General features: G+C 47.2%; 2 protein-coding genes across 2 annotated transcripts in view; both read right to left on the bottom strand.

Annotated features, from left to right (window-relative positions):
- Positions 1-9364, bottom strand: part of ONECUT3 (one cut homeobox 3) — a 130476-nt gene extending 121112 nt beyond the window's left edge. Inside the window, exon 1 of the mRNA XM_070732612.1 lies at positions 8293-9364. Within this exon, the coding sequence (XP_070588713.1) occupies positions 8293-9364 (1072 nt within the window). The remainder of the gene's footprint in view (positions 1-8292) is intronic.
- Positions 9365-9461: 97 nt separating this feature from the next.
- LOC139159332 (uncharacterized) lies at positions 9462-12733 on the bottom strand (the record flags this gene model as incomplete). Its single annotated transcript, XM_070736688.1, is given in 3 exon segments — positions 9462-10010; positions 12105-12709; positions 12712-12733. Coding segments are annotated over 3 exon segments (1176 nt in total), but the record flags the coding sequence as incomplete, so codon positions are not given.
- Between the last annotated feature and the right edge of the window lie 9768 nt (positions 12734-22501).

Below are 22501 nucleotides of genomic sequence, written 5' to 3'. Positions count from 1 at the left end.
CATCTACCTATTGTCTGTCTGTCTGTCTATCTATTATTTATTGTGTCTGTCTGTCTGTCTGTCTATCATTTATTGTCTGTCTGTCTGTCTGTCTGTCTATCTATCTATTATTTATTGTCTGTCTGTCTATCTATCTATCTATCTATCTATTATTTATTGTCTATCTATCTATCTATCTATCTATCATTTATTGTCTATCTATCTATCTATCTATCTATTATTTATTGTCTGTCTGTCTGTCTGTCTGTCTATCTATCTATCTATCTATCTATCTATCATCTATCTATTATTTATTGTCTGTCTGTCTATCTCTCTGTCTGTCTATCTATCTATCTATCTATCTATCTATCTATCTGTCTGTCTGTCTATCTATTATTTATTGTCTGTCTGTCTGTCTGTCTGTCTATCTATCTATCTCTTATTATTATTGTCTGTCTGTCCGTCCGTCCGTCCGCCCATCCGCCCATCCATCCATCCATCCATCCATCCATCCATCCATCCATCCATCCATCCATCCATTAAATTTATAGAACAACCTAATTGTCTCAAAGGGGATTTTTGGCAGCAAACAGCCACAAATAAAGCAGCCAATACAAAACTGACGAAAAAATATAAAAGTCACAGTAATAAATAGCATAAAAACAAAACAAAAAATACCAAGAGTCTCTCAGCAGTGGAGGGTTGATCTTGGATAATAGGGAGGGGGAATTTAGTGGTTGGAGGGGGGGCGGCGGCTGGCGAGAGCATCCTTCCATTTTCAAGACCCCCAATTTCCTTGTGGAGTTTGGGAAACCTTGGAAAATCGGAGCCTCTCCCATTACAAGAAAAGCTGCGGAGTGGCTTATACAGTAACTCATTCCACAATGCAAATCTTCCGATCTGTACCGAACGTTTAAGCGCGCTGAGAATCCTTCTGCCTTCTGTTTTTTCCAGTCATTATTATTTTTTTTATCCGGTGAATTATTGCTTATCTTGAAGGGCCCTTAACAGATTATGTGCTAGTTCTTGGGCTTCATGTTAGGCACGGCGTAATATCAGCTTCCCATTTATATTCATTACCCTGACTGATCTGTCTTTCTAAATTGTACACAAGACCTGGGAATAAGTAACGGGTGTCACTATTGGCTTTATTTAGTTCTCTTTTACCACCTGAGCGTGACAAGAGGCCTTATTGAGGGGAAATTGATCCGTTCCAAATGATATTTTCGAGGATGAAAGGGAGGAAACTACCGAAGGGGTTACACAGGCTCCGAGCTTCAAAGTCAGATCCCCTTGAATTCAGGGCAGCCATCTTTTAAAAGGAAGATTTGCTTTGGGCCAATGGGGGTTCTTGGCTTAGCCGGGGACTATTTTTTAACAGGGGTCAGGATTGGAGCAGCGTCGGAACGTGCCCAATCCCTCAAAATTAAGCACGCCAATCATCCCACCCCATACAATCTGAGATTCTGAATGGAACCACCTAGCTGATTTTTAAATATGAATTTTCTGCATGTCTGCCTTCCACTCATATTTATTGTAGATCTAGAAAATTACAAATATCTCAGTGGTTTTCTTTTCTTTTCTTTTCTTTTCTTTTCTTTCTTTCCTTCCTTCCTTCCTTCTTTCTTTCTTTCTTTCTTTCTTTCTTTCTTTTATCCAACTTCTATGACACCCAATCCCAAAGGATTTAGGGCAGCTCACAATAATGATATAAATACAAATACAAATGGATACAGAACAATAAGAAGTCAAATATAATAGCTAAAACTATAAATCCCTGTAATAAAAAAACAATTTGTAATTTTTTAAAAAATAGTCATATAATCACATGCATATACACCATTCATAGAGTTTGGCCATGAAAGATGTACAATTCAGGCAGAACCAGGTCTTCGTGGCCTTACGGAAGGCCAGTAGGGTGGGAGCAGAATGGACCTGGGGGTAGTTGGTTCCATAGAGCTGGCGCAGCCACCGAAAAGGCCCTCCCCCACAGTCTCACCAATCTGCATTGCTTTTACATCCACCCTTCTTTTACATCCACTTGCTCCATCTGCAGCCAAAACTACTATAGCTGTCTGTACGTATTTGGCTAATACAACCCATAGTTTTGATTGTTCAGATCATCCAGCTACGGCTTTCTACATTTCTTACGCAAGATGGATCCAATCCTATAGATCAGGGGTTCCCCTCCAAAGAATTCTGGGAGTTGAACTCCACAAGTCTTAAAAGTTGCCAAGTTTGAAGATCTCTGCTATAGATAGATTCCATGTCTGGGAAAGAATTTAATAAAAGTCCCATTTCAGAGTTGACTTTCCTTCGAGTTGCACTGCTGTTGATGTCTTAAATGGTTTCTATTTTAGAACACTTGAGCCCTATATGGCATAGGACCAGATTACCTGCAGGTCCGCTTTCTGCCGCACGAATGCCAGCGCCCGGAAGAGCCTTCTCTGTAGGGGCCCCGGCCCTCTGGAATCAGCTCCCCCCAGAGATTCACACTACCCCCACCCCCCCTTGCCTTTGGTAAGAATCTGAAAACGCATTTATGCCATCAGGCTTGGGGTCATTAGACCCCAGCCTCTGCCCAGTGAGTGTGTAGGATACAGTCATATCCGTGTGAATGTTTAATATTTAAATGTTTAGCCTTAAAAAAAAATATTAAATTAATTATTTCTATTTATTGGATTTAGAAGTGTTTTATATATTGTATTTTTTTTAATTGAAATGCTGTGGGCCACCCCAAGTCCACAGAGATGCTTTTGTTGTATGCTTGTGTTCTATGGTTTTTAAATGATGGGTTTTTAGATCCTTTAAAAAAAAAATTAGATTTGGTACATTGTCATATCATTATTGTTGTTGTTGTTGTTGTTGTTGTGAGCCGCCCCGAGTCTCCGAAGAGGGGCAGCATACAAATCTAATAAATTATTATTAATTATTATTATTATTATTATTATTATTATTATATAAGTCGAATGAATGAATGAATGAATGGATAGATGGATGGATGGATAAATAAATAAATAAATAAATACTTGCCCCCTCTTCCGGTACTAACTCTGTCATAGATAAACATGATTTCGAGTCCTCATCTTTTTACCCACTTCTAATTTTTGTCCCCTCCCCATCTGCTATCAAACTACACCTCAAAGCTAAAAGGAAAAGCCATCCCTGTTCTCAAAAAACCCTCAAAAACCGAATTGCAAGGAAGAAAATAGGAGAACAAATCGAAAGGGACATGAGGGGACAAAATAGAGGCAGGTGGGGGTTTTTTTAATTTAGAAACAAAACACAACACAACACATTTGCACAGCCTCTTGGTCTGCATTTCCTGGGTTCTAAGAGAGCGAAGGGAAAACGACGCTTACACCTCTATAGGGTGGCACACACCATCGCTGCCAGAGAAGGAAAGAGACGGTGGAGCCCTGATGGGGAGGAGAAGACAAAGGCAGGAAGGGCAGGAGGGAGAATGTGGGGATGGAGTTAATCGGCCGTGTCATCGATTAGGGGATTGAGTGAAGGAAAAGAGGAAGAAGGAAAATCCCCTTTCACAAACCAGATAAGTCTTTGGAGAAGGGAGGCATAGAAATCTAAATAATAATAATAATAATAATAATAATAATAATAATAATAATAATAATAATAATAATTGCATTGGCATCCTTCAGTCTCGTAAAACCATGGTATCATGCTCGGGATTCCGCAGAGCATGAAGCCTGGGTAGTCTATCCTCCATGCTACTGCCACTACGAATAATAATAATAATAATAATAATAATAATAATAACAACAACAAGAAGAATAAGAACAAGAACAAGAACAATGTGTTTATTTATTTATTTAATTTTATTTATTTATTAGATTTGTATGCCACCCTTCTCCGATAACAATAGTGTGATGAAGTTGTGTCGCAGTTACAGTGCTCCCAGATGTATATTTTGGAGTGCTCATGTTTAAAACATGGCATTTATGAACAGTGGGGAGAAAATGTGCTTTTCCTAACAGTAAATGAACTTGGGGTCAACCCAAGGTAATAATTATATACACTACTTTGAGGTCCAAAAGAACGAAGGACGGGGAGGGGAGGGGTGAATGGAGAAGAGAGGGAAGAGAATAAGGACAAAAGTAAAAAATAAACCAGGTAACTCACCGCCACAAGAAAATGGAAAAGTGATAGATGGGAACGTTGAAGGCCAGGGCAGGAGAAACTGGATCAAAGAGAGGGAACTATCCCAGCTAAGAGGAAATAAGGCTACTTCAGCTAACTGCTAGCAGTATTTCAGCAGTTCAAATCCCACCTCCGGCTCAAGGTTGACTCAGCCTCCCATCCTTCCGAGGTGGGTAACATGGGGACCCAGATTGTTGGGGGCCATAGGTTGATTCTGTAAACTGCTTAGAGAGGGCTTTCAAAGCACTATGAAGCGGTATACAAGTCTAAACGCTATTGCTAAATGCTATTGCTATAAAAGGTTCCTAATAGTGATATTAAAATATGTTTTTTCTCCCATTGATTGATAGGTAAGCCGGTAATTAAATTATGTATAAAGCCGACAAGAGAAGAAATCCCCTTTCCTGTACCCAGAGTCAAAGTGGCCCTGCATTTAGGTTTTCGATCCCGGATCTTTTAAAAGGGCCTCCTATTCTTTCTTTTCCTTCCTTCCTTCCTTCCTTCCTTCCTTTCTTATTTATTTGCAACAATTGAGATTAAAAACAACGACAATATGACCCCATTTTCCTTTGGAATGCTTATTTTACCCATAGGTATACAGTAATTCTGCAGCTTCTTTCTTTCTTTCGTTCATTCGTTCTTTTTAAAATTACAATCTAAAAATCCACCACTTAAACACAATCACACCAGTTCAACCATACAACATCCAACCTTTTCCCCGCTTCCTGCCTCAAGCAGAGGGAGCCTGCTGGTCGAAAGGCAAGATTTGGAGTTTGGGCAAGGCGGAGAAAGGCGAGGGACCCTCAGCATTGAATATTTCTGGAAGGAGACGCCTATTACGGAGAACAGAGGTCGCCAAAGGCCGAGCGTATTTGTAGCTCAGGGCTGACCCGACGGGTCCTTAGGGGGCGGGGGGTGGTTGTTTTCCTGCAGGCGTTTCGTTTGCACGAACGAAGGTGGCGGTCCTAAAATGGACTAGCACTGATGGTGTAACCTAGTTTGGGTAATGAAAGGCCCGCGAGAAAACAACCAAGCTCAGAGAGTCCCCAGGACCCTTCCCTGCGGCCCCTGCCCACGTGTTCCCTTCCGTCCCTTCGCTCTCCCGCGCGCCTGGAATGTTTAATAATAGTGGAGTGTGGGGTTTTTAAAAGAAAGCTACTAAGAGCGATAGACTTATGTGCGGTGCCATTTTTCGTAGTGCTTTTGAAGCCCTCCCTAAGGTGTTTTACTTACAGAATCAGCCCATTGGCCCACACCAAGCTGTCTCCCTCCCTCTCTCTCCTTTCTTCCTTCCTTCCCACTTTCTCCCTCCCTCCCTCCCGCCTCCCTTCCTACCCCCTCTCTTTCCTTTCTTCTCTCTCTCTCTCTCCCTCCCTCCTTCTTTCCCTCTCTCTATCTCCCCAGCTCTTCCTCCCTCCCTCCTCCCTTCCTTCATTCCCACTCTCTCTCCCCCTCTTCCTACCTTCCCCCTCTCTCTCCTTCCTTCCTTCCTTCTCACTTTCTCTCTCTCTCCCTCCCACCTCCCTTCTTACCCCCTCTCTTTCCTTTCTTCTCACTCTCTCTCTCCCTCCCTCCTTCTTTCCCTCTCTCTATCTCTCCCTCTCTTCCTCCCTCCCTCCTTCCTTCATTCCCACTCTCTCTCCCCCCTCTCCCTCCCTTCCCTCCCTCTCTCCTTCCTTCTCACTCTCTCCCCCTCCTTCATTCCTTTCTTCCCCCTCTCTCTCCTTCCTTCCTTCCTTCCCTCATTCTTTCCTTCCTTCTGTGCTGTGTTTCATATAACCCACTTTTGGTAGCTTGCATTTTTTTTTCCAGCCATGCGTGACACCTTCCTTCCTTCCTTCCTTCCTCCCTCCCTCCCTTCCATCCTCCCTTCCTTGTCTCCCTCCATCCCTCTCTCCCTCCCTCCTCCTCCTTTTCCTCTCTCTCCACCCCTCCTCTCTCTCATGCGTTGAGGCCACACTACTAATAACCCAATCATCGCGCACCTAATATCCTTACTAAAAATGAAAGGGCGCCCTTCTTCTTTCACCCAGGTTTTTAAAAAAAATAAAATTAAAAAACAACCTAGACATTAACTCGGACCTTTCTTTCCTTTCGCCGTCACAAATAACTGGGCGTCGGAATCGGCTGTACACGGAGCGCTCGGATTCCCCCTTTGGGCAAAGGCGGCGTCTTAAAGAGGCGTCGAGGGCGCACACACCGCCCGCGTTCACCCCGCGAAGGAAACGAACGCTCAACTCAACACGGAATAAGTTGAAAAAGCGGCCGAGATCCAGCCGCTTTTATTTGGGGAGCGAAGCTGCTTGTGAAAGACGCCGCGCCGGGAACAACCTTTAAGGGCTGAGATCAGCCACAAACACACACAAACACACACACATCCCCGCAATCTATTTGGGTGACTACGAGAGCGCGTGCACACGTACCGTGCACAACATACGCACATTCACACACACACACACACACACACACACACACACACACTTTGTACACCCCGCGTTTAAAAAACCGGTTCACCCAAGACAACTGCGGCTGCCTTGGCGGACAGAGCCGCGCCGCGTCCGAAACAAAGAAACCTGCTCGGAGTGGATCCCTAGTTCGCAACCACACGCGGGCTTAAGACAATGGCTGGGTTCCCACCGGACCTCGAACCGTGGACGATCCAGCCACGTTCTTCTCGGAGCATATTGCGAAACCCAGCTAGAGAGAGCGGGGGGAGAATCTGGGATGGAGGGACAGATGGACGGACCGATGCGTGGATGAAAAACACCCACGGCATCTTCCCTTTCGATACTATATGTTCGCAGCGGGGTTTTTTGGAACACCTCCGCGTATTGCTAGGCGCGCGTGAGCCTCCTACACCCGTGTAAACCTAGAACACATCATTTAATTTAATTAATTTATGTGACTTCTATGCAACCCAATCCCAGGGGAACTCATGCATGGGTTTATGCCTAATAAATGATACCCCCGTTTTGGCACATTTTAGGCGGGTTGGGGGTTCCCCCCCCCCCCCAACTTCCGATCGCAAAGGCAGAACGGAACGGAAAATACGCAGGGCAAGCCATTCCTCGACCGCGGTCGTTTTAAACAGCGGGGTTTGGGGACCAGTCCGCGGACAAAAGTCATTTCGCTCATCTGGGAAGCGCCCGACAGCCGCGCTTCAACCTTCGCCTGCCTGAGGAACGCCGAGCGCTTGTGGGGGGGGGGGGGGGGGAGAAGAGCCCCCGAGACGGGAAGAGGGAAAGAAAGAGGCCAAGTGGGGTGGAAAAAAGGAAGGTTGGATGGAGCTCCGGCAAGAAAGAAATCGGTGGAGACAGCGGTGGGCGCCCCGCGGATCGGCATACTGTACACACACACACACACACACACACACAGAGAGAGAGAGAGAGAGAGAGAGAGAGAGAGTCTCTCTCCCCCCTCCGTGTCTTTCTCCCTATTTCTCTCTCTCTCTCTCTCTCTCTCTCTCGTTCTCTCCCTCTTTTTTCTCTTTCTTTCTCTTTCTCTCGTTCTTTCTCTCTCTTTCTCTCCCCCTCTCTTTCTCTCTCTCTTTCTCTCTTTCTCTCCCTCTTTTTCTTTCTCTCTTTCTCTCGTTTTCTCTTTCTTTCTCTCTCTCTCTTTCTCTCTCCCTCTTTTTCTCTTTCTCTCTCTCTCTTTCTCTCGTTTTCTCTCTTTCTCTCTTTCCTTCTTTTTCTCTTTCCCCCTTTCTCTCGTTTTATCTCTCTCTCTGTCTCCCTCCCCCATCTCTCTTTCCTCTCTCTTTCTCTCTCCCTTTCTCTCTCTCTCTCTCCCTTTCTCTCTCTCTCCCCCCCTCTCTTTCTCTCTCTCTCACACACACACCTTGAAAAGGCTGAGCCAGGGGTCAGCTGAAGCGCCAAAACAAAGACTTTGCGCGCTTGGGCGCAGACTGAAATGCCCAGGCTATCTTGCCCACCTGCCCCGTACCTCCCACCCCCGTACTGATCCTCAGAGCAGCGCGCCCCCTCTCTGGCCTCTCTTTCTCTGCCTCCTTGACCCTCAATCGCTGGCTTTTGCCCCCCTCCTCGTTTCCTGTGTCCCAACCACCACCCCGCTTGTCAAGCCGGTTGAAATGCCCGAACCCCCGCGCGCCTTCGCGGTCCTCTCCCCGCCGACCCCCGCCCCGGTCCCCCTTACCGGCCAGCCTGAGGGCAGACATGCGCTGGAACTCGGGCTCCTGCAGCCATTTCCACATCCTGCGGAAGGTCTCGCGGCCGGATTTGAGTTTACTCCAGGGCTTGGGGTTGCGCAGCAGGTCGGAGAGGGTGCCCTGCGAGCGGCACAAGATCCGCTGGGCGAAGATGGCCTGCGGGATGCTGTAGCGCTTCAGCTCGGCCGTGATGCGCTGCGCCACCTCCTTGGTGTTGATCTCTTCCACCTGGCCGGCTCCTCCGCCGCCGCCGCCAGCCGAGCCCGAGGCCGAGCCCTGCCGCTCCCGCTCGGCCAGGAGCGAGCCGTTGGCTTGGGCGTGCGGGTGGGCGTGCGGGTGGAGGCCGTTGAGGGCGGGCATCATGCCGGCGCCCGGCGCGCCCAGTCCCCTGGCCAGGTGCTCCTCGCTTCGGGAGAGCAGGTGGGGCTCGAACCCGTTGGGGGAGAGCAGCTTGTCTCCGGCCAGGTGGCCGCCGGGCCCGTAAGGAGCCAGGGACTGCTGGCCGTTGTGGAGGCCGCCCAGCCCGTTGGCCAGCGGCGAGAGGGGCTGCCCCATGGCGGGCATGTCTTTGGGGTAGTGGCCGTAGAGGTTGCCCATGGAGGCGGCCAGGCTGCGCTCTTCCCGCATGAGGGTGAAGCCGCCGCTGACGTTGCCGGCCAGGCGCTGGTGCGGCGGGTGATGGTGGTGATGGTGGTGGTGGTGGTGGTGGTGCGGGTGGTGGGGGAACTTCTCGGAGACGGTGGAGATGGGCGGCAGGTGCTGCAGCGGCGTCAGCGTGGTGTAAGTGCTCATGCCCGACGGGGACTCGCAGGCCATGCTCATGGCCGGGTGCAGCGGGCCGCCCAGGCTGTGCTCGGGACGGTAGTCGCCCGCCCCGTCCAGGATGGAGGCCATGCTCGACACCATGGCCGGACGCCCGTGCGAGGGGACCAAGTTGCGGTGCGTGGACGGCGGCGGAGGGGGCGGGGGAGGGGGCGGCTGCCTGGCGTGCGCCCCGGCGGGGCTCAAGAGCTCCCCGGCTTGGTGAAGGTTGCCCAGTCCGTCGAGGTTCAGCTCCATCGCTGGGGAAGGTCGGCGACGGCGGACCCCCGCCTCCTCTTCCTCCTCCACCCCGCCCGCCCGCCCCCTCCGGATCTCCGCCTCCCGCCCCGCCGCCTTAAGCCAGGTGGGCAGCCATCGCCGGAGATCGCCGGCCGCAGGGCTCCAACGCCCGCAGCCTCGGCGGCCGCAGCCACACAGGAAGGAAGCAGCGGCGGCGGCGGGGAGAGCTGGACAGGCGATCAGCGGCGGCGGTTCCCTTCCTGCCCGAGGCTGCGGGGCTGGGCTGCTCGCCTTCTCTCCTGCTCGCCTCCTCCTCCGCCTCCTCCGACGTTGGCCGGGGCTGCGAATCGCCGCGCTGCCTCTCGGCTCTGCCTCCCTCGCCTCGCCTTGACGTCACGGCACCGGGGCTGGCCGCCTCTTCCCGCCCGCGGACGCGCGCCCACCCACGCGCGTGCCCGAAGCCCCAGGGGCGGGCGAGGACGCGCCTCGAACCCTCCGGCTGGAAAGAGGACCCGGTGCCCACCTGCCGGGCTGCTCGGCTGCCTTCCACCTCGCGCGAGAAAAATGGGAAAGTTGAAGGCAGCTGCACGGAGGGGGTGGGAGAAGGAGGCGGAGATGGTGGGGAGAAGGCGAGGACAGGCAGCGGGGGGCTCGGGGAAGGCGGCTGGAGTGCGGGGGGGGGGGGGCGGAATCAATACCGGCTGCTGGAGGGTTGAAGCCCGAGCGCAGACTCGACGCCATCCCTTCCCCAACCTGGGGGCCATCCCGGGGCGGGCTGAGGCTACGTCGCCCGCTACTGGTTGGGAACGGGAGGCCGACCCACCCGGAGTTGGTGGACTGGAAGTGTTGGGAAACAGCTTGGATTTATTGGTGGGAAAGGAACGTGGGGAAGGGAAAGAATGGAAGGAGGAAATTAGGGAGGAAATGAGGGAGGGAGAGAGGAAGGGAGGAAATAAGGGAGGAAATAAGGGAGGGAGGGAGGGGGGAGGGAGGGAGGAAATAAGGGAGGGAGGGAGGAAATAAGGGAGGGAGGGAGGAAATAAGGGAGGGAGGGAGAAAGAATGGAGGGAGGGAGGGAGGGAAGGAGGGAAATAAGGGAGGAAATAAGGAAGGGCAAGAGGAAGGAAGGAAATTCGGGAGGAAATAAGGGAGGGAAGGAGGAAAGGAGGGAGGGGGAAGGAGGGACTAAATAAGGAAGGAAACGAGGGGAGGAAGAAATAAGGGAGGAAATAAGGGAAGGAGAGAGGGGGGAAAGGAAGGAAAGAAACAAGGAAGGAAATGAGGGGGGTGGAAGAAAGGAACGAAGGAAGGAACGAAGGAAGGAACGAAGGAAGGAGGTTGGTTCCAGTAAAGAAGAAAGCGAAGGGGAGAAAAAAGGAATCAAGAATGGAAAGATGATCGATCGGTCCCTGTAGGAAGAAGAGGGAAAGAGATTTGCACGCCAACAAGGAAAGGAGCCAGAGCGAGAGAGAGCCACGGCCGGAGGGGGAGGCCGCCTTGGGACAGGCTGGCGGAGGTGGGAGGACGGCGCTCAGGTCTCGTTCGCCTGCCGGCCCCTCCGCCCCGGACTGTATCAGCAAGCCATACATCACGGCACTCCATCGCGCCTAATCTCCCGGTCCATCTATCACGGGGCGTTTCTGCTTTATTGCTCGATCCATCCAGGCCGGGGAGTTCGCCTGATGTCCACCCGGCAGCCTAGCAGCCCCCGCCGCGCTCCCCGTTCCTCCCGCCCCCCCCCCCCCCCGCCTCCCAGCGTCTTGTTCCAGTTCTGCCTTTGTATGGATCGCCCTTCCATTCGCCCCCCCCACACACACACGGAGGGAGGGAGAGGGGGAGGGAGAGAGAGAAAGAGAGGAGGGAGGGAGGGGGAAGGAGAGAGAGGGGGAGGAGGGAGAGAGGGAGGGAGTGGGAGAGAGAGAGGGAGAAAGATAAAGAGAGAGGGAGGGGGAGAGGGAGATAGAAAGAGAAGGAGAGAAAGAGAGTGGGAGGGAGAGAGGGAGAGAGGGAGGGAAAGAGAAAGAGACGGGGGGAGGGAGAGAGAAAGAGAGATGGAGGGGGAGGGGAGGGAGGGAGAGAGACCCAAACTCGGTCCTGCTCCTCTACACACACACACCCGGAGAAACACACAGCGTTTCTCGCTTTTGGAGCTAGCAGGGGGGGCGCTGAGAGGGGGGGGGCTTCTCTGGCTCCTCGGCACGGCTCCCTCCAGCGCTGCCCTTATCGATCGCGCAGCTCGCTGGGAATGGAGGAAGGCGGTGGGGGTGGATGAAAAGCTTTTACTTGAGGCTGCAGATGCTCCGAAGGCAGCCTTCAGGGAGGGGGGAAGGGAGGATGCTTAGTAGTGAGGAGGGGGGGCACCGTTTGAAATAACCCCCCCCCCGACATACCCCAAATAAAAAGCACAAGTCCCTCCGCCCAGTCCTTGCGCTGCATCCCGAGGCTCGCTTCCAACAGGTCTTCTTGAGCCCGAGGCGGGCGCAAAGCCTTGTTGAGAAGGAGCAACTAACGCCGGGCGTTGCGGAGCCCTCGACGACGTGTGAATGTTAGAAGGTGTTCATTAAGGGCGCGTCCTTCCCCTGCCGTCCCCCACCCACCCCCAAACACACCCCCAAACACACTCAGCCAGCCTCTGAGCAGCAGCTGCCGAAGTCCAGCCCTGAGGTCCCTGTTGATATGGTGGTAGTGAACTTTGGCAAGGGCAACAGTCTGGCTCCGAAGAGGGAGAGAGAGAGAGAGGGTGAGTTTGAAGAAGGACGGGCCCTTCCTGCTCAGCCGTTGGGAAAAACAAAGAACCAGAAGAAGAAGAGGGAGAGGAGGAAGAGGAAGAAGAAGAAGAGGAGGAGGAGGAGGAGGAAGAGGAAGAAGAAGAAGAAGAGGAGGAGGAGGACGAAGAAAGGGGAGAAGGGGAGAAAGGGCAGAGGGAGGGAGAAAGGAAGAAAGAAGGAGAAGAAGAAGAAGAAGAAGAAGGGGAAGGGGAGGAGGAGGAAGAAGAAGAGGAGGAGGAGGAGGAAGACGAAGAAAGGGGAGAAGGGGAGAAAGGGCAGAGGGAGGGAGAAAGGAAGAAAGAAGGAGAAGAAGAAGAAGGGGAAGGGGAGGAGGAAGAAGAAGAAGAGGAGGAGGAGGAGGAAGACGAAGAAAGGGGAGAAGGGGAGAAAGGGCAGAGGGAGGGACAAAGGAAGAAAGAAGGAGAAGAAGAAGACGAAGAAGACAAAGAAGAAGAAGAAGAAGAAGGGGAAGAAGAAGAAGGGGAAGGAGAAGGGGAAGGGGAGGAGGAGGAGGAGGAAGAAGAAGAAGAGGAGGAGGAAGAAGAAGAAGAAGAGGAGGAGGAGGAAGACGAAGAAAGGGGAGAAGGGGAGAAAGGGCAGAGGGCGGGAGAAAGGAAGAAAGAAGGGGAAGGAGAAGAGAAAGAGGTGGAGAAGAAGAGGAGGAGGAGGAGGAAGAGGAAGAAGAAGAAGAAGAAGAAGAAGAACAACAACAACAACAACAACAACAACAACACAACCACACTGTCTTGGGGAAAGAAGAACTACTATAACAAACCACCCACAATACTATCATAAAACTACTATTACATCCACCACTGCAACCACTCCCAAACCACTAACCACAAACCACACCCATGCAAGGGTGTTATTTCTTTTATATAGGTTACAACCAATCAGGTTGCAGCACAGTTAGCAAACCCATGATTGCATACTGATTATGGTTACTGGCCATTTTCTTGCATTGTAATATTACTTCAAGAAATCACCCTATTTCTGACAGGTTTTACTGTATTTATTATTATATTTGACTTTGTTATATTGTATGATATTATTGTTGTAAGACGCCCTGAGTCCCACCAGAATTGGGCGCCAAAGAAGTTAAATTAAATTAAATTAACAACTAATCAGTTTCCAGTCACAATTCAAAGTGTTGGTTATGACCTATAAAGCCCTTCATGGCATCGGACCAGAATATCTCAGGGACCGCCTTCTGCTGCACGAATCCCAGCGACCAGTTAGGTCCCACAGAGTTGGCCTTCTCCGGGTCCCGTCGACTAAACAATGTCGTTTGGCGGGACCCAAGGGAAGAGCCTTCTCTGTAGCGGCCCTGACCCTCTGGAACCAACTCCCCCCAGAGATCAGAATTGCCCCCACCCTCCTTGTCTTTCATAAGCTCCTTAATACCCACCTTTGTCGTCAGGCATGGGGGAATTGAGATTTTCCCTTCTCCCTAGGCCTATACAATTTATGCATGGTATGCTTGTGTGTATGTTTGGTTTTTTAAATAAGGGTTTTTAAAATTATTTTAAATATTAGATTTGTTACATGTTGTTTTATTATTGTTGTTAGCCGCCCCAAGTCTACGGAGAGGGGCGGCATACAAATCTAATAAATAAATGAATGAATGAATGAATGAATAAACAAACACAAATTATTTACTAAGACTGTATTGCAATGGTTCTCAACCTTCCTAATGCTGTGACCCTTTAATACAGTTCCTCATGTTGTGGTGACCTCCAACCATAAAATAATAAAATTATTAGGAAACTCAGGGGTGGGTTCTAACTTAGGTCACTGCTGGTTTGCTTCCTCTTTGGCAGCATGGCTACCCCGTAAAGACTGCATTTGCTATGTGTATGCATGCATGCGCATTGCTGAATTTTTAAAAACAAAATTGAAAAAAAGAGAGGCAAAAACAAGATGGCAACATATGCCTGTGCCAGAAATTTGGCTTCTGCACATGCTCAGATGTTCCCATAGTATAGGGTTTTTTTCCCCAGTAGTCTATTTGTATGTGGGTGAACCCACCTGGAGACAGATAGAGGAGTGATGTCTCGGTTCCTGAGACCATCAGAAACATGTGTTTTCCAATGGTCTTAGGTGACTCCTGTGAAAGGGCCATTCAACCCTCAAAGGCTTAGGGCTGAAAAAACATTCTTCAGAGAGAGTAAACATGAAAAAGCCTGCAAGCTAGTAAGAACTGGGAAAATCATTAGCACCTTGTTAGGGCTGAAAAAAAGCTTTGAAAAGGGGGTTGTGACCCACAGGTTAAGAACAGCTGCTCTATCTATCTATCTATCTATCTATCTATCTATCTATCTATTTATTTATTGGATTTGTATGCCGTCCCTCTCCGTAGACTCGGGGCAGCTAACAACAGTAATAAAACAGCATATAAACAATCCAATATTAAAACAGTTAAAAATCCTTATTATGAAACCAAACATACATACAGACATACCATGCATAAAATTGTAAAGGCCTAGGGGGAAAGAGTATCTCAGTTCCCCCATGCCTGGCGGCAGAGGTGGGTTTTAAGCAGCTTACGAAAGGCAAGGAGGGTGGGGACAATTCTCATCTCTGGGGGGAGTTGGTTCCAGAGGGCCGGGGCCACCACAGAAAAGGCTCTTCCCCTGGGTCCCGCCAAGCGACATTGTTTAGTTGACGGAACCTGGAGAAGACCCACTCTGTGGGACTTAACTGGTCGCTGGGATTCGTGCGGCAGAAGGCGGTCCCTGAGATAATCTGGTCCGCTGCCATGAAGGGCTTTATAGGTCATAACCAACATTTTGAATTGTGACTGGAAACTGATCGGCTATTTATTATTTATTACTATAACTATGTTGCTTGTATCTTTCAATTTACGTATATTGTTTTTATTAGTTTCCTTGTTCAATTTGGTAGCCTGTTAGTAACCTTGACTATCACTAAGTGTTGTGCCTTTTTATTCTTGATGAATGTATTTTATTCTTATGTGCTCTAAGAGCCTAGGCACCAATGACAAATTCCTTGTGTGCCCAATCACAATTGGCCAATAAATAATATTCTATAGGATACTACCAAGCAATGAACTGCTTAATACTGTCCTTTCTCCTTGAGGAATAGTTCTGGATCAATCTCTGGTCTATCTGGAGACAGAAGAGGCCTTCTTGAGGACTGGGCCTTGGTGAATTTAAATAATGGAGCTGTCCCAGGTACTGATATTGAAATTAAAAGACAACCCGGCAACCTCAGATCTGGCCTTCTTATCAACCACAAGCTAAAACCTGAGCTGCTTGGCGGAGGCAGTTGCCAAAAAGGTAAATGCTACAGGAGCATATAAAGTCCAGACGTTTAGAAGTAATTGTTCTAGTCCAGTGATGGCTAAACTTTTCCGGACCGAGTGCCCAAAGCATGCACGTGTACCTGTGAGTGCTGTTGTTGAACGTTTTCAAATGGGCGCTGGATGACCATCTATCAGAGATGCTTTAGGGCAGTGTTTCTCAACTTTGACAACTTTAACATGCATAGACTTCAACTGCTAGAATTCTCAGGTAGTTCGCTACAGCAGAAAATTCTGGGACTTGAAGTTCACACACGTTAAAGTTGCCAGGATTGAGAAATAGTGGTCATCCAAATACTAACCAGATTCAATTCACACTTTGCTATTTGAAATCAGTTAAGATTGACTAGGTTGTGCAAGGTGCATCTACATTCTGGGGGAGAGACAAGATTTTAGTACAGTAATGGTTAAAATGTTGGACTAGGACTTGGAGGAACTATTTTATTTTTCAGAGTAGAAGATGCACCTTAGTTTTTGGGGAGGAATCTGCTTACCAGATATCCATCTGGCTAGGGACCTTAGTCTGGTCAACTTCAGCACATTATTTTATCCCCAGGTTAGGACGTAAAAAAAACACCACTTATTCAGAGCGAGTAACAATGAAAAAGCTTGGAAGCCTGTAAGAGCTGGGAAAATCGTTAATACCTTGTTAGCACTGGGGGGAAATTATTCGGAGCAAGTAGCAATGGCAAAAAACGCCTGCAAAGACTTAGGGCTGAAAAAACATTCTTCAGAGAGAGTAACAATGAAAAAGCCTGCAAGCCAGTAAGAGCTGGGAAAATCATTAGTACCTCATTAGGGCTAGGGAAAAAATTATTTGGAGCAAGTAGCAATGGCAAAAAAAGCCTGCAAAGACTTAGGGCTGAAAAAACATTCTTCAGAGAGAGTAACAACAAAAAAGCCTGCAAGCCAGTAAGAGCTTGGAAGATCGTTAGCACCTTGTTAGAGCTAGAAAAAAGCTTTGTAAAGGCTACATTGAGACGGTTGAAGAGACAAGAGGAGACTGAATATTATAAAATCTGGGACAAGATCTATGACTGGTTGAATAGAAGAATATTTAAATAATCTAATAATATAATTTAATAATATAATAATATAATATAATATTTTATAGTACTATATAGTTAAAATTTGTAAATATTAGGAAAATATAAGTATATGGGTTTTTTTTAAATCTGGGACAAGGTCTATGACTGGTTGAATAGAAGAATATTTAAATAATCTAATAATATAATTTAATAATATAATATTTTATAGTACTATATAGTTAAAATTTGTAAATATTAGGAAAATATAAGTATATGTTATTTTTCTTCCTTTCTGTATGATCTGAATTGCAAAGGTTTTTCTCCGAAGACTTCTGATAAGAGCAGAGTGGCAATAGCTCCTACTTTTTCTTGTATGTTTGTTGTTTCTTTTCTGTATGTCAATGTTTTGTTCTCTTTTGGGGGAAAAAAGGCTATATTCAGAGTATAAGATGCACCCAAATTTTCAGCCTCTTTTAGAGAGGAAAAGGGTGTGTCTTATACTCCCAAAAACATGGTAGCTTTATGTCTACCCTTAGCCAGGGATAACTTTAAAGTAGTAATCCTCTCAGTCAACCTACTCAAGAGGTTTACTATTCGTTGTGGTTAGCTCTGGCCCAGCTCCTGCCCCAAGGAATGTGGAGGTGGATGTGGGGGAGACATCCACATGTCGCAGGCCTGTTTTGCTCCCAGTAGAATCTGCCAACGAAGTCTCCTCTGATCAAGGAAGCGTGAGTGACAGGGAAGAGGGGAGTTTGGCAGACAGCCCTGGAGGAGATCAATCATCTGTATCATTCCTGGATTCTGAACAAGAATTAGTGACTCATCCACGCATGCGTAGAGTGATGCATAGGAGACAACAACTGAAGGATTATTACAAGAGAAAATGAGACCACCTGTGGTTGGGTGGGGCTGCTGTAATTAGTGCTACAGATAAAAGTGCAGCCTGGTGTTTTAGCCTCATGGCAGTTTATCTGATTCATTGTTTCATCAAGATTGTGGTTTTTGCTGTTCAAAATTGTGTGTGGACTCTCTGGACTTTAGAATTGGACTCAATTTCCCAGTTATTGGGAGAGCAATTGGACTGCATTTAACCTGTGCTTTGTGTGTACCAGAAAATCCCTTTGACATTTAAAAAGGGAGCTGTTTCTGTTTTTCTGTTTATAAAACTTTTGGGTTTTCCTTTTATCATGTGGTGTGTGTCTTCCTGGACTAATTACCCTGTAATTACGGGCAGTTGAGACACGCAGAACACTATTGTGGGTCAAAGTAAGCAGAGAAAGTGATGTTTGTCATCTTGAGCTCTTGACAGAAAGGTGGAGTATAAAATAAGTATGATAAACCAGGCTGCGGTATGTATAATCAAATTGGGATCGCATCAGATGCAAGACGTGAGCCTTTTAGTAAGATAGGCTGATGTTGACAGGGCTGGATGAGTGGTGGAGATTTCAGCCTAACTTATTTGCTTATCTTGAGAGATTAAATTCAGGAGCTCAAACCGGTATACGGAGGAGACTTCCTCCTGTTTTGCACAAAACTTGTTAAATGGGAAGGCATGTAACAAACCCCCATCAAGAACAGCTAACATGGTTGGATGGGTGTCAACAAATGCAAACTCAACCCAGACAAGACAGAGTGGCTGTGGCTTACCTCCCAAGGACAATTCCATCTGTCAGTCCACTACCCTGGGGGGAGAATCATTGACCCACTCAGAGAGGGTTCGCAACTTGGGCGTCCTCCTCGATCCACAGCTCACATTAGAGAAACACCTTTCAGCTGTGGCAAGGGGGGCGTTTGCCCAGGTTCGCCTGGTGCACCAGTTGCGACCCTATTTGGACCGGGACTCACTGCTCACAGTCACTCATTCCCTCATCACCTCGAGGCTCGACTACTGTAACGCTTTCTACATGGGGCTACCTTTGAAAAGTGTTCGGAAACTTCAGATCGTGCAGAATGCAGCTGGGAGAGCAATCATGGGCTTTCCCAAATATGCCCATGTTACACCAACACTCCGCAGTCTGCATTGGTTGCCGATCAGTTTCCCGTCACAATTCAAAATGTTGGTTATGACCTATAAAGCCCTTCATGGCACCGGACCAGAATATCTCAGGGACCGCCTTCTGCTGCACGAATCCCAGCGACCAGTTAGGTCCCACAGAGTGGGTCTTCTCCGGGTCCCGTCAACTAAACAATGCCGCTTGGCGAGACCCAGGGGAAGAGCCTTTTCTGTGGCGGCCTCGAAAGTTGCTTAAAACCCACCTCTGCTGCCAGGCATGGGGGAACTGAGATATACTTTCCCCTAGGCCTTTACAATTTTATGCATGGTATGTCTGTATGTATGCTTGGTTTTTATATAATGGGCTTTTAACTGTTTTTAGTATTGGATTTTGTTATATATTGTTTTATTGCTGTTGTTAGCCGCCCCGAGTCTGCAGAGAGGGGCGGCATACAAATCCAATAAATAAATAAATAATAAATATATAAATAACAACGCATGGAAACAAGCCCCCATCAACAACAGTTACCTAAGAGGAAAATCACGTCCACTTCCAAAATTGATAGAGCAAAAGCATGCAAACGCTTCTGATTTGACCTAAAGTAAATCCCAAATTACTATTTCCTGACAACTGATCATTTCCTGGAATACAATACAGTTACTATTTCCAGCCAGGAATCTCCTGGGTCTTGGTGGAGTCTGTCAATCACGTTTGAAGTAAAGCATGTCCCTATTGCTGCTAAAATCACTTTATAAATGTGACCATGTAATCGCTTGAATCTGAGCTCAATTGGAGGGTGTCTTTATTAGCAGAAGCACTAATGGGTCGATCAATGGAGATTCTCAGTCTCATCCGAGTCGTGGTGGTCCCAAAGGTGCTTTTTCAAGAGGCAACTGGACTTTTCTGTTTTTTCTCTGAAGGCATTTCACTCCTCACCTGTGAAGCTTCTGGGATGAAGAGCAAAACGTCTTCAAATAATGGGTCCATTCTTTTTATTAGCCCTTCCTAGATGATGCCCATTGGGGTTGGTTCTCCCAAGCCTTGGTCGAGTTTGCAACCCAAGTGGAAAACAGTTTCTTTAGGTCACAGTGGTTCCCAAACTTGGCAACTTTACGACTTGTGGACTTCAACTCCCAGAATTCTCCAGCCAGCTATGCTGTGGATTAGGGGTGATATCCTGAGTAGTTGGAGCTTGCAGGCTACTTGGTTGTTTTGCAATGTGTAGCCTGCAAGCTCCAAATACTCAGGATATCACCCCTAATCCACAATCATTAACTAATTAGAATACCTCAGTTAAATCAACGACCCCAGGTGTTACCCCACCAGGAAGTTTCTACATAGCAGGCAATTGCTGAGCCGTCAAACCACAGCCAGCCACCAGTATTTATAGAAGGAAGGCAGCTCAGGTTTCGCTGTGTTCGCCCTAGAACAAAGACAGAAACACCAGCCTGAAGATGACGAGTGGGACCTCGTCGAAACGTCACCAGAAATCTCCAAATCCTACATGGGAAGAAACCCGAATATACCAAGACCATCATATATATATATTTGTCATAAACGTTGTATAGAACAAATATTCAATGAGAATATTTCATTCATTAGATCTAGGACGTGTTATTTGAGTGTTCCATTTATTTTTTGAGCAGTATGTATGTATGTATGTATGTATGTATGTATGTATGTATGTTTGTATGTATGTACGTACATACATATGTACAGTATGTATGTATGTATGTATGTATGTATGTATGTACAAAGAAAGTCTTTTGAATAAAGGAAAAGCATCTAAAAGTCTTTTGCCAAAATTAGCAAGGGGAGTTCTATCAGCTGGCAAGAGTCCCAGAAAGAGAGAGAAGCACAAATAATAATTACCCAGTTGGAAATAATCAAAGAGGCACCGGAATAATCTTTGAAGTTCAGAGTCCTTCTTAAAGCTAAAAATATTCTTTCAAACACAAGACAATGATCACAAAACTAGAAGCCAGAATAATCCGTTGTTCTCTGCACCGGGGTGTGGCTCACTCCTAAATACCCTGAGGGCCATTATCCAGCAGTACTACTCATGAGTGACTCTTCTCCTAGCCAACCATTCAAGTCTCTTAGATGCTCTTCGTAAGGTAGCATCCAGAATAGGCTCCTCCTCTTCCCCTGAGTCACTTAAGACAGGAAGTACTGATTAATTCCTGACAGGAAGTGCTGACTCACTCATGCCAGGAAGTGCAGAAGGCCCTGGTTGTTCCAACCCTGACCCCTCATCACTTTCACTGTCACTCTCAGGTGCCAGGAATACAGGACGCCTCCCTCGCCCCTCCACAATCTCTGTGTCCCCTGAGTCCATGATTATTTGTGCAGGATGCAAGCAAATCACAACACCTCCCCTCTCCTGGGATAATAATATTGCAAAATCTCTATTCCCTCCCCACTCTTGGGGGAATGATTTCGTAAGCTCCTTAAAACCCACCTCTGCTGTCAGGCATGGGGGAACTGAGATATTCTTTCCCCCTAGGCCTCTACAATTTATGCATGGTATATCTGTATGTATGTCTGGTTTTATAATAAGGGTTTTTTAGTTGTTTTAGCATTGGATTGTTACATGCTGTTTTTATCACTGTTGTTAGCCACCCCGAGTCCATGGAGAGGGACGGCATACAAATTAAATGAATGAATGAATGAATGAATGAATGAATTATATTGCAAGATCCCCATTCCCTGTCCACTCTGGGGCCAGCCAGAGGTGGCATTTCCGGTTCTCTGAATTAGTCAAAATTTCCTCCACCAGTTCTCCAGAACCTGTTGGAACCCCCTGGATTCCACCTCTGCCTCCAATCCTACCCAGCATCCTTCAAAATCACATTGTAGGAAGAAAGCTACTTGCTATGATAGCAAATCGACAGCAATTCGATTACATTTTTTCCCCCCAGCTAGCATGTTTTATTAAGAGGCCTTAGCTTTTGTTGCAGCTCACAAAAGCTTATGCCTTTTAATAACATTTGTTAATGAGAAAAGATTTGACCAGACAATTTATGATTGCAAGAAAATTAATAAATTGATATGCTTCCAATATTACTGTCTGTCCAGGTTTGGTCACCACGATATAAAAAAAAATGTTGAAAATCTATAAGTAGTGCAGAGAAGAACAACAAAGATTATTAGCGGACTGGAAGCTAAGACATATGAAGAATGGTTGCAGGAATTGGGTATGTCTAGTCTAGATTTTAAAAAGGATTATTTGTAACACAGCTGTGTTCCAATAGTTGAGGGACTGCCACAAAGAAAAAGGAATCAAAGCATCTGTAGGCAGGAGAAGAAACAGTGGATGGAAATAATCAAAGACAGAAGCAATCTGGAACTAAGGAGAAGTTTCCCAACAGTTGTTGTGTATACTCCTGTTCAGTTTGGGGATTTTTCAGATTCTGATTTAGGAAGTGGTTATGAATTAGTGGTAGGGCCTGATTTAGAGGCAGAAGAAGTAGGAGACCAACCACAGGACATTTCTGTGGGTTCAGATTCAAGTGAAGGAGAAGCAGATGCTACATGGATAAATCCTTATTTCAGACACTTGTAGAGGTGAAGAGAGCAAGTGTCAGGGAAGAAATATTAAGGAGAGGAACGGGTTAATTAATTAAGTAATTAATTCATCACGTCCGGGTGTCAGCGGAAGAGAAGAGTTGAGTCATCAATCTGCCATTAAGAATTGTGGAGGTTTTTTCAAGCAGCTCCGAATGTAAGCTATGCCTCCTGTGCTTTTAATTGCAGGTTTTATGACTCTGGGCTCACTCTGACTAGCCATAAATCTTAGAATGACTTGTGGAATGTTTTAATGATTTTGATGTTGCCTTGCATACCGAAGTTTAAGGTAAGAGATTAGCGCTGCATGCCGAGATGATTCAGCATGGAACAAAGGAAAGAAAAATAAAGATGATGTGGTGTTTTACAAATATCTGCATTTAGCAATCCTTTATTCCAATGATCAGTGGCCTTAGTCGGAGACCAGAACAGAAACTAATCAAAGAGAGAAGCAATCTAGAACTAAGGAGAAAATT

The sequence above is a fragment of the Erythrolamprus reginae genome, chromosome 1, assembly GCF_031021105.1.
Source record: "Erythrolamprus reginae isolate rEryReg1 chromosome 1, rEryReg1.hap1, whole genome shotgun sequence".
Lineage (NCBI taxonomy): Eukaryota > Metazoa > Chordata > Lepidosauria > Squamata > Dipsadidae > Erythrolamprus > Erythrolamprus reginae.
The sequence above is the reverse complement of the archived record's forward strand: the minus strand, read 5'-3'. Positions and strand labels throughout refer to the sequence as shown.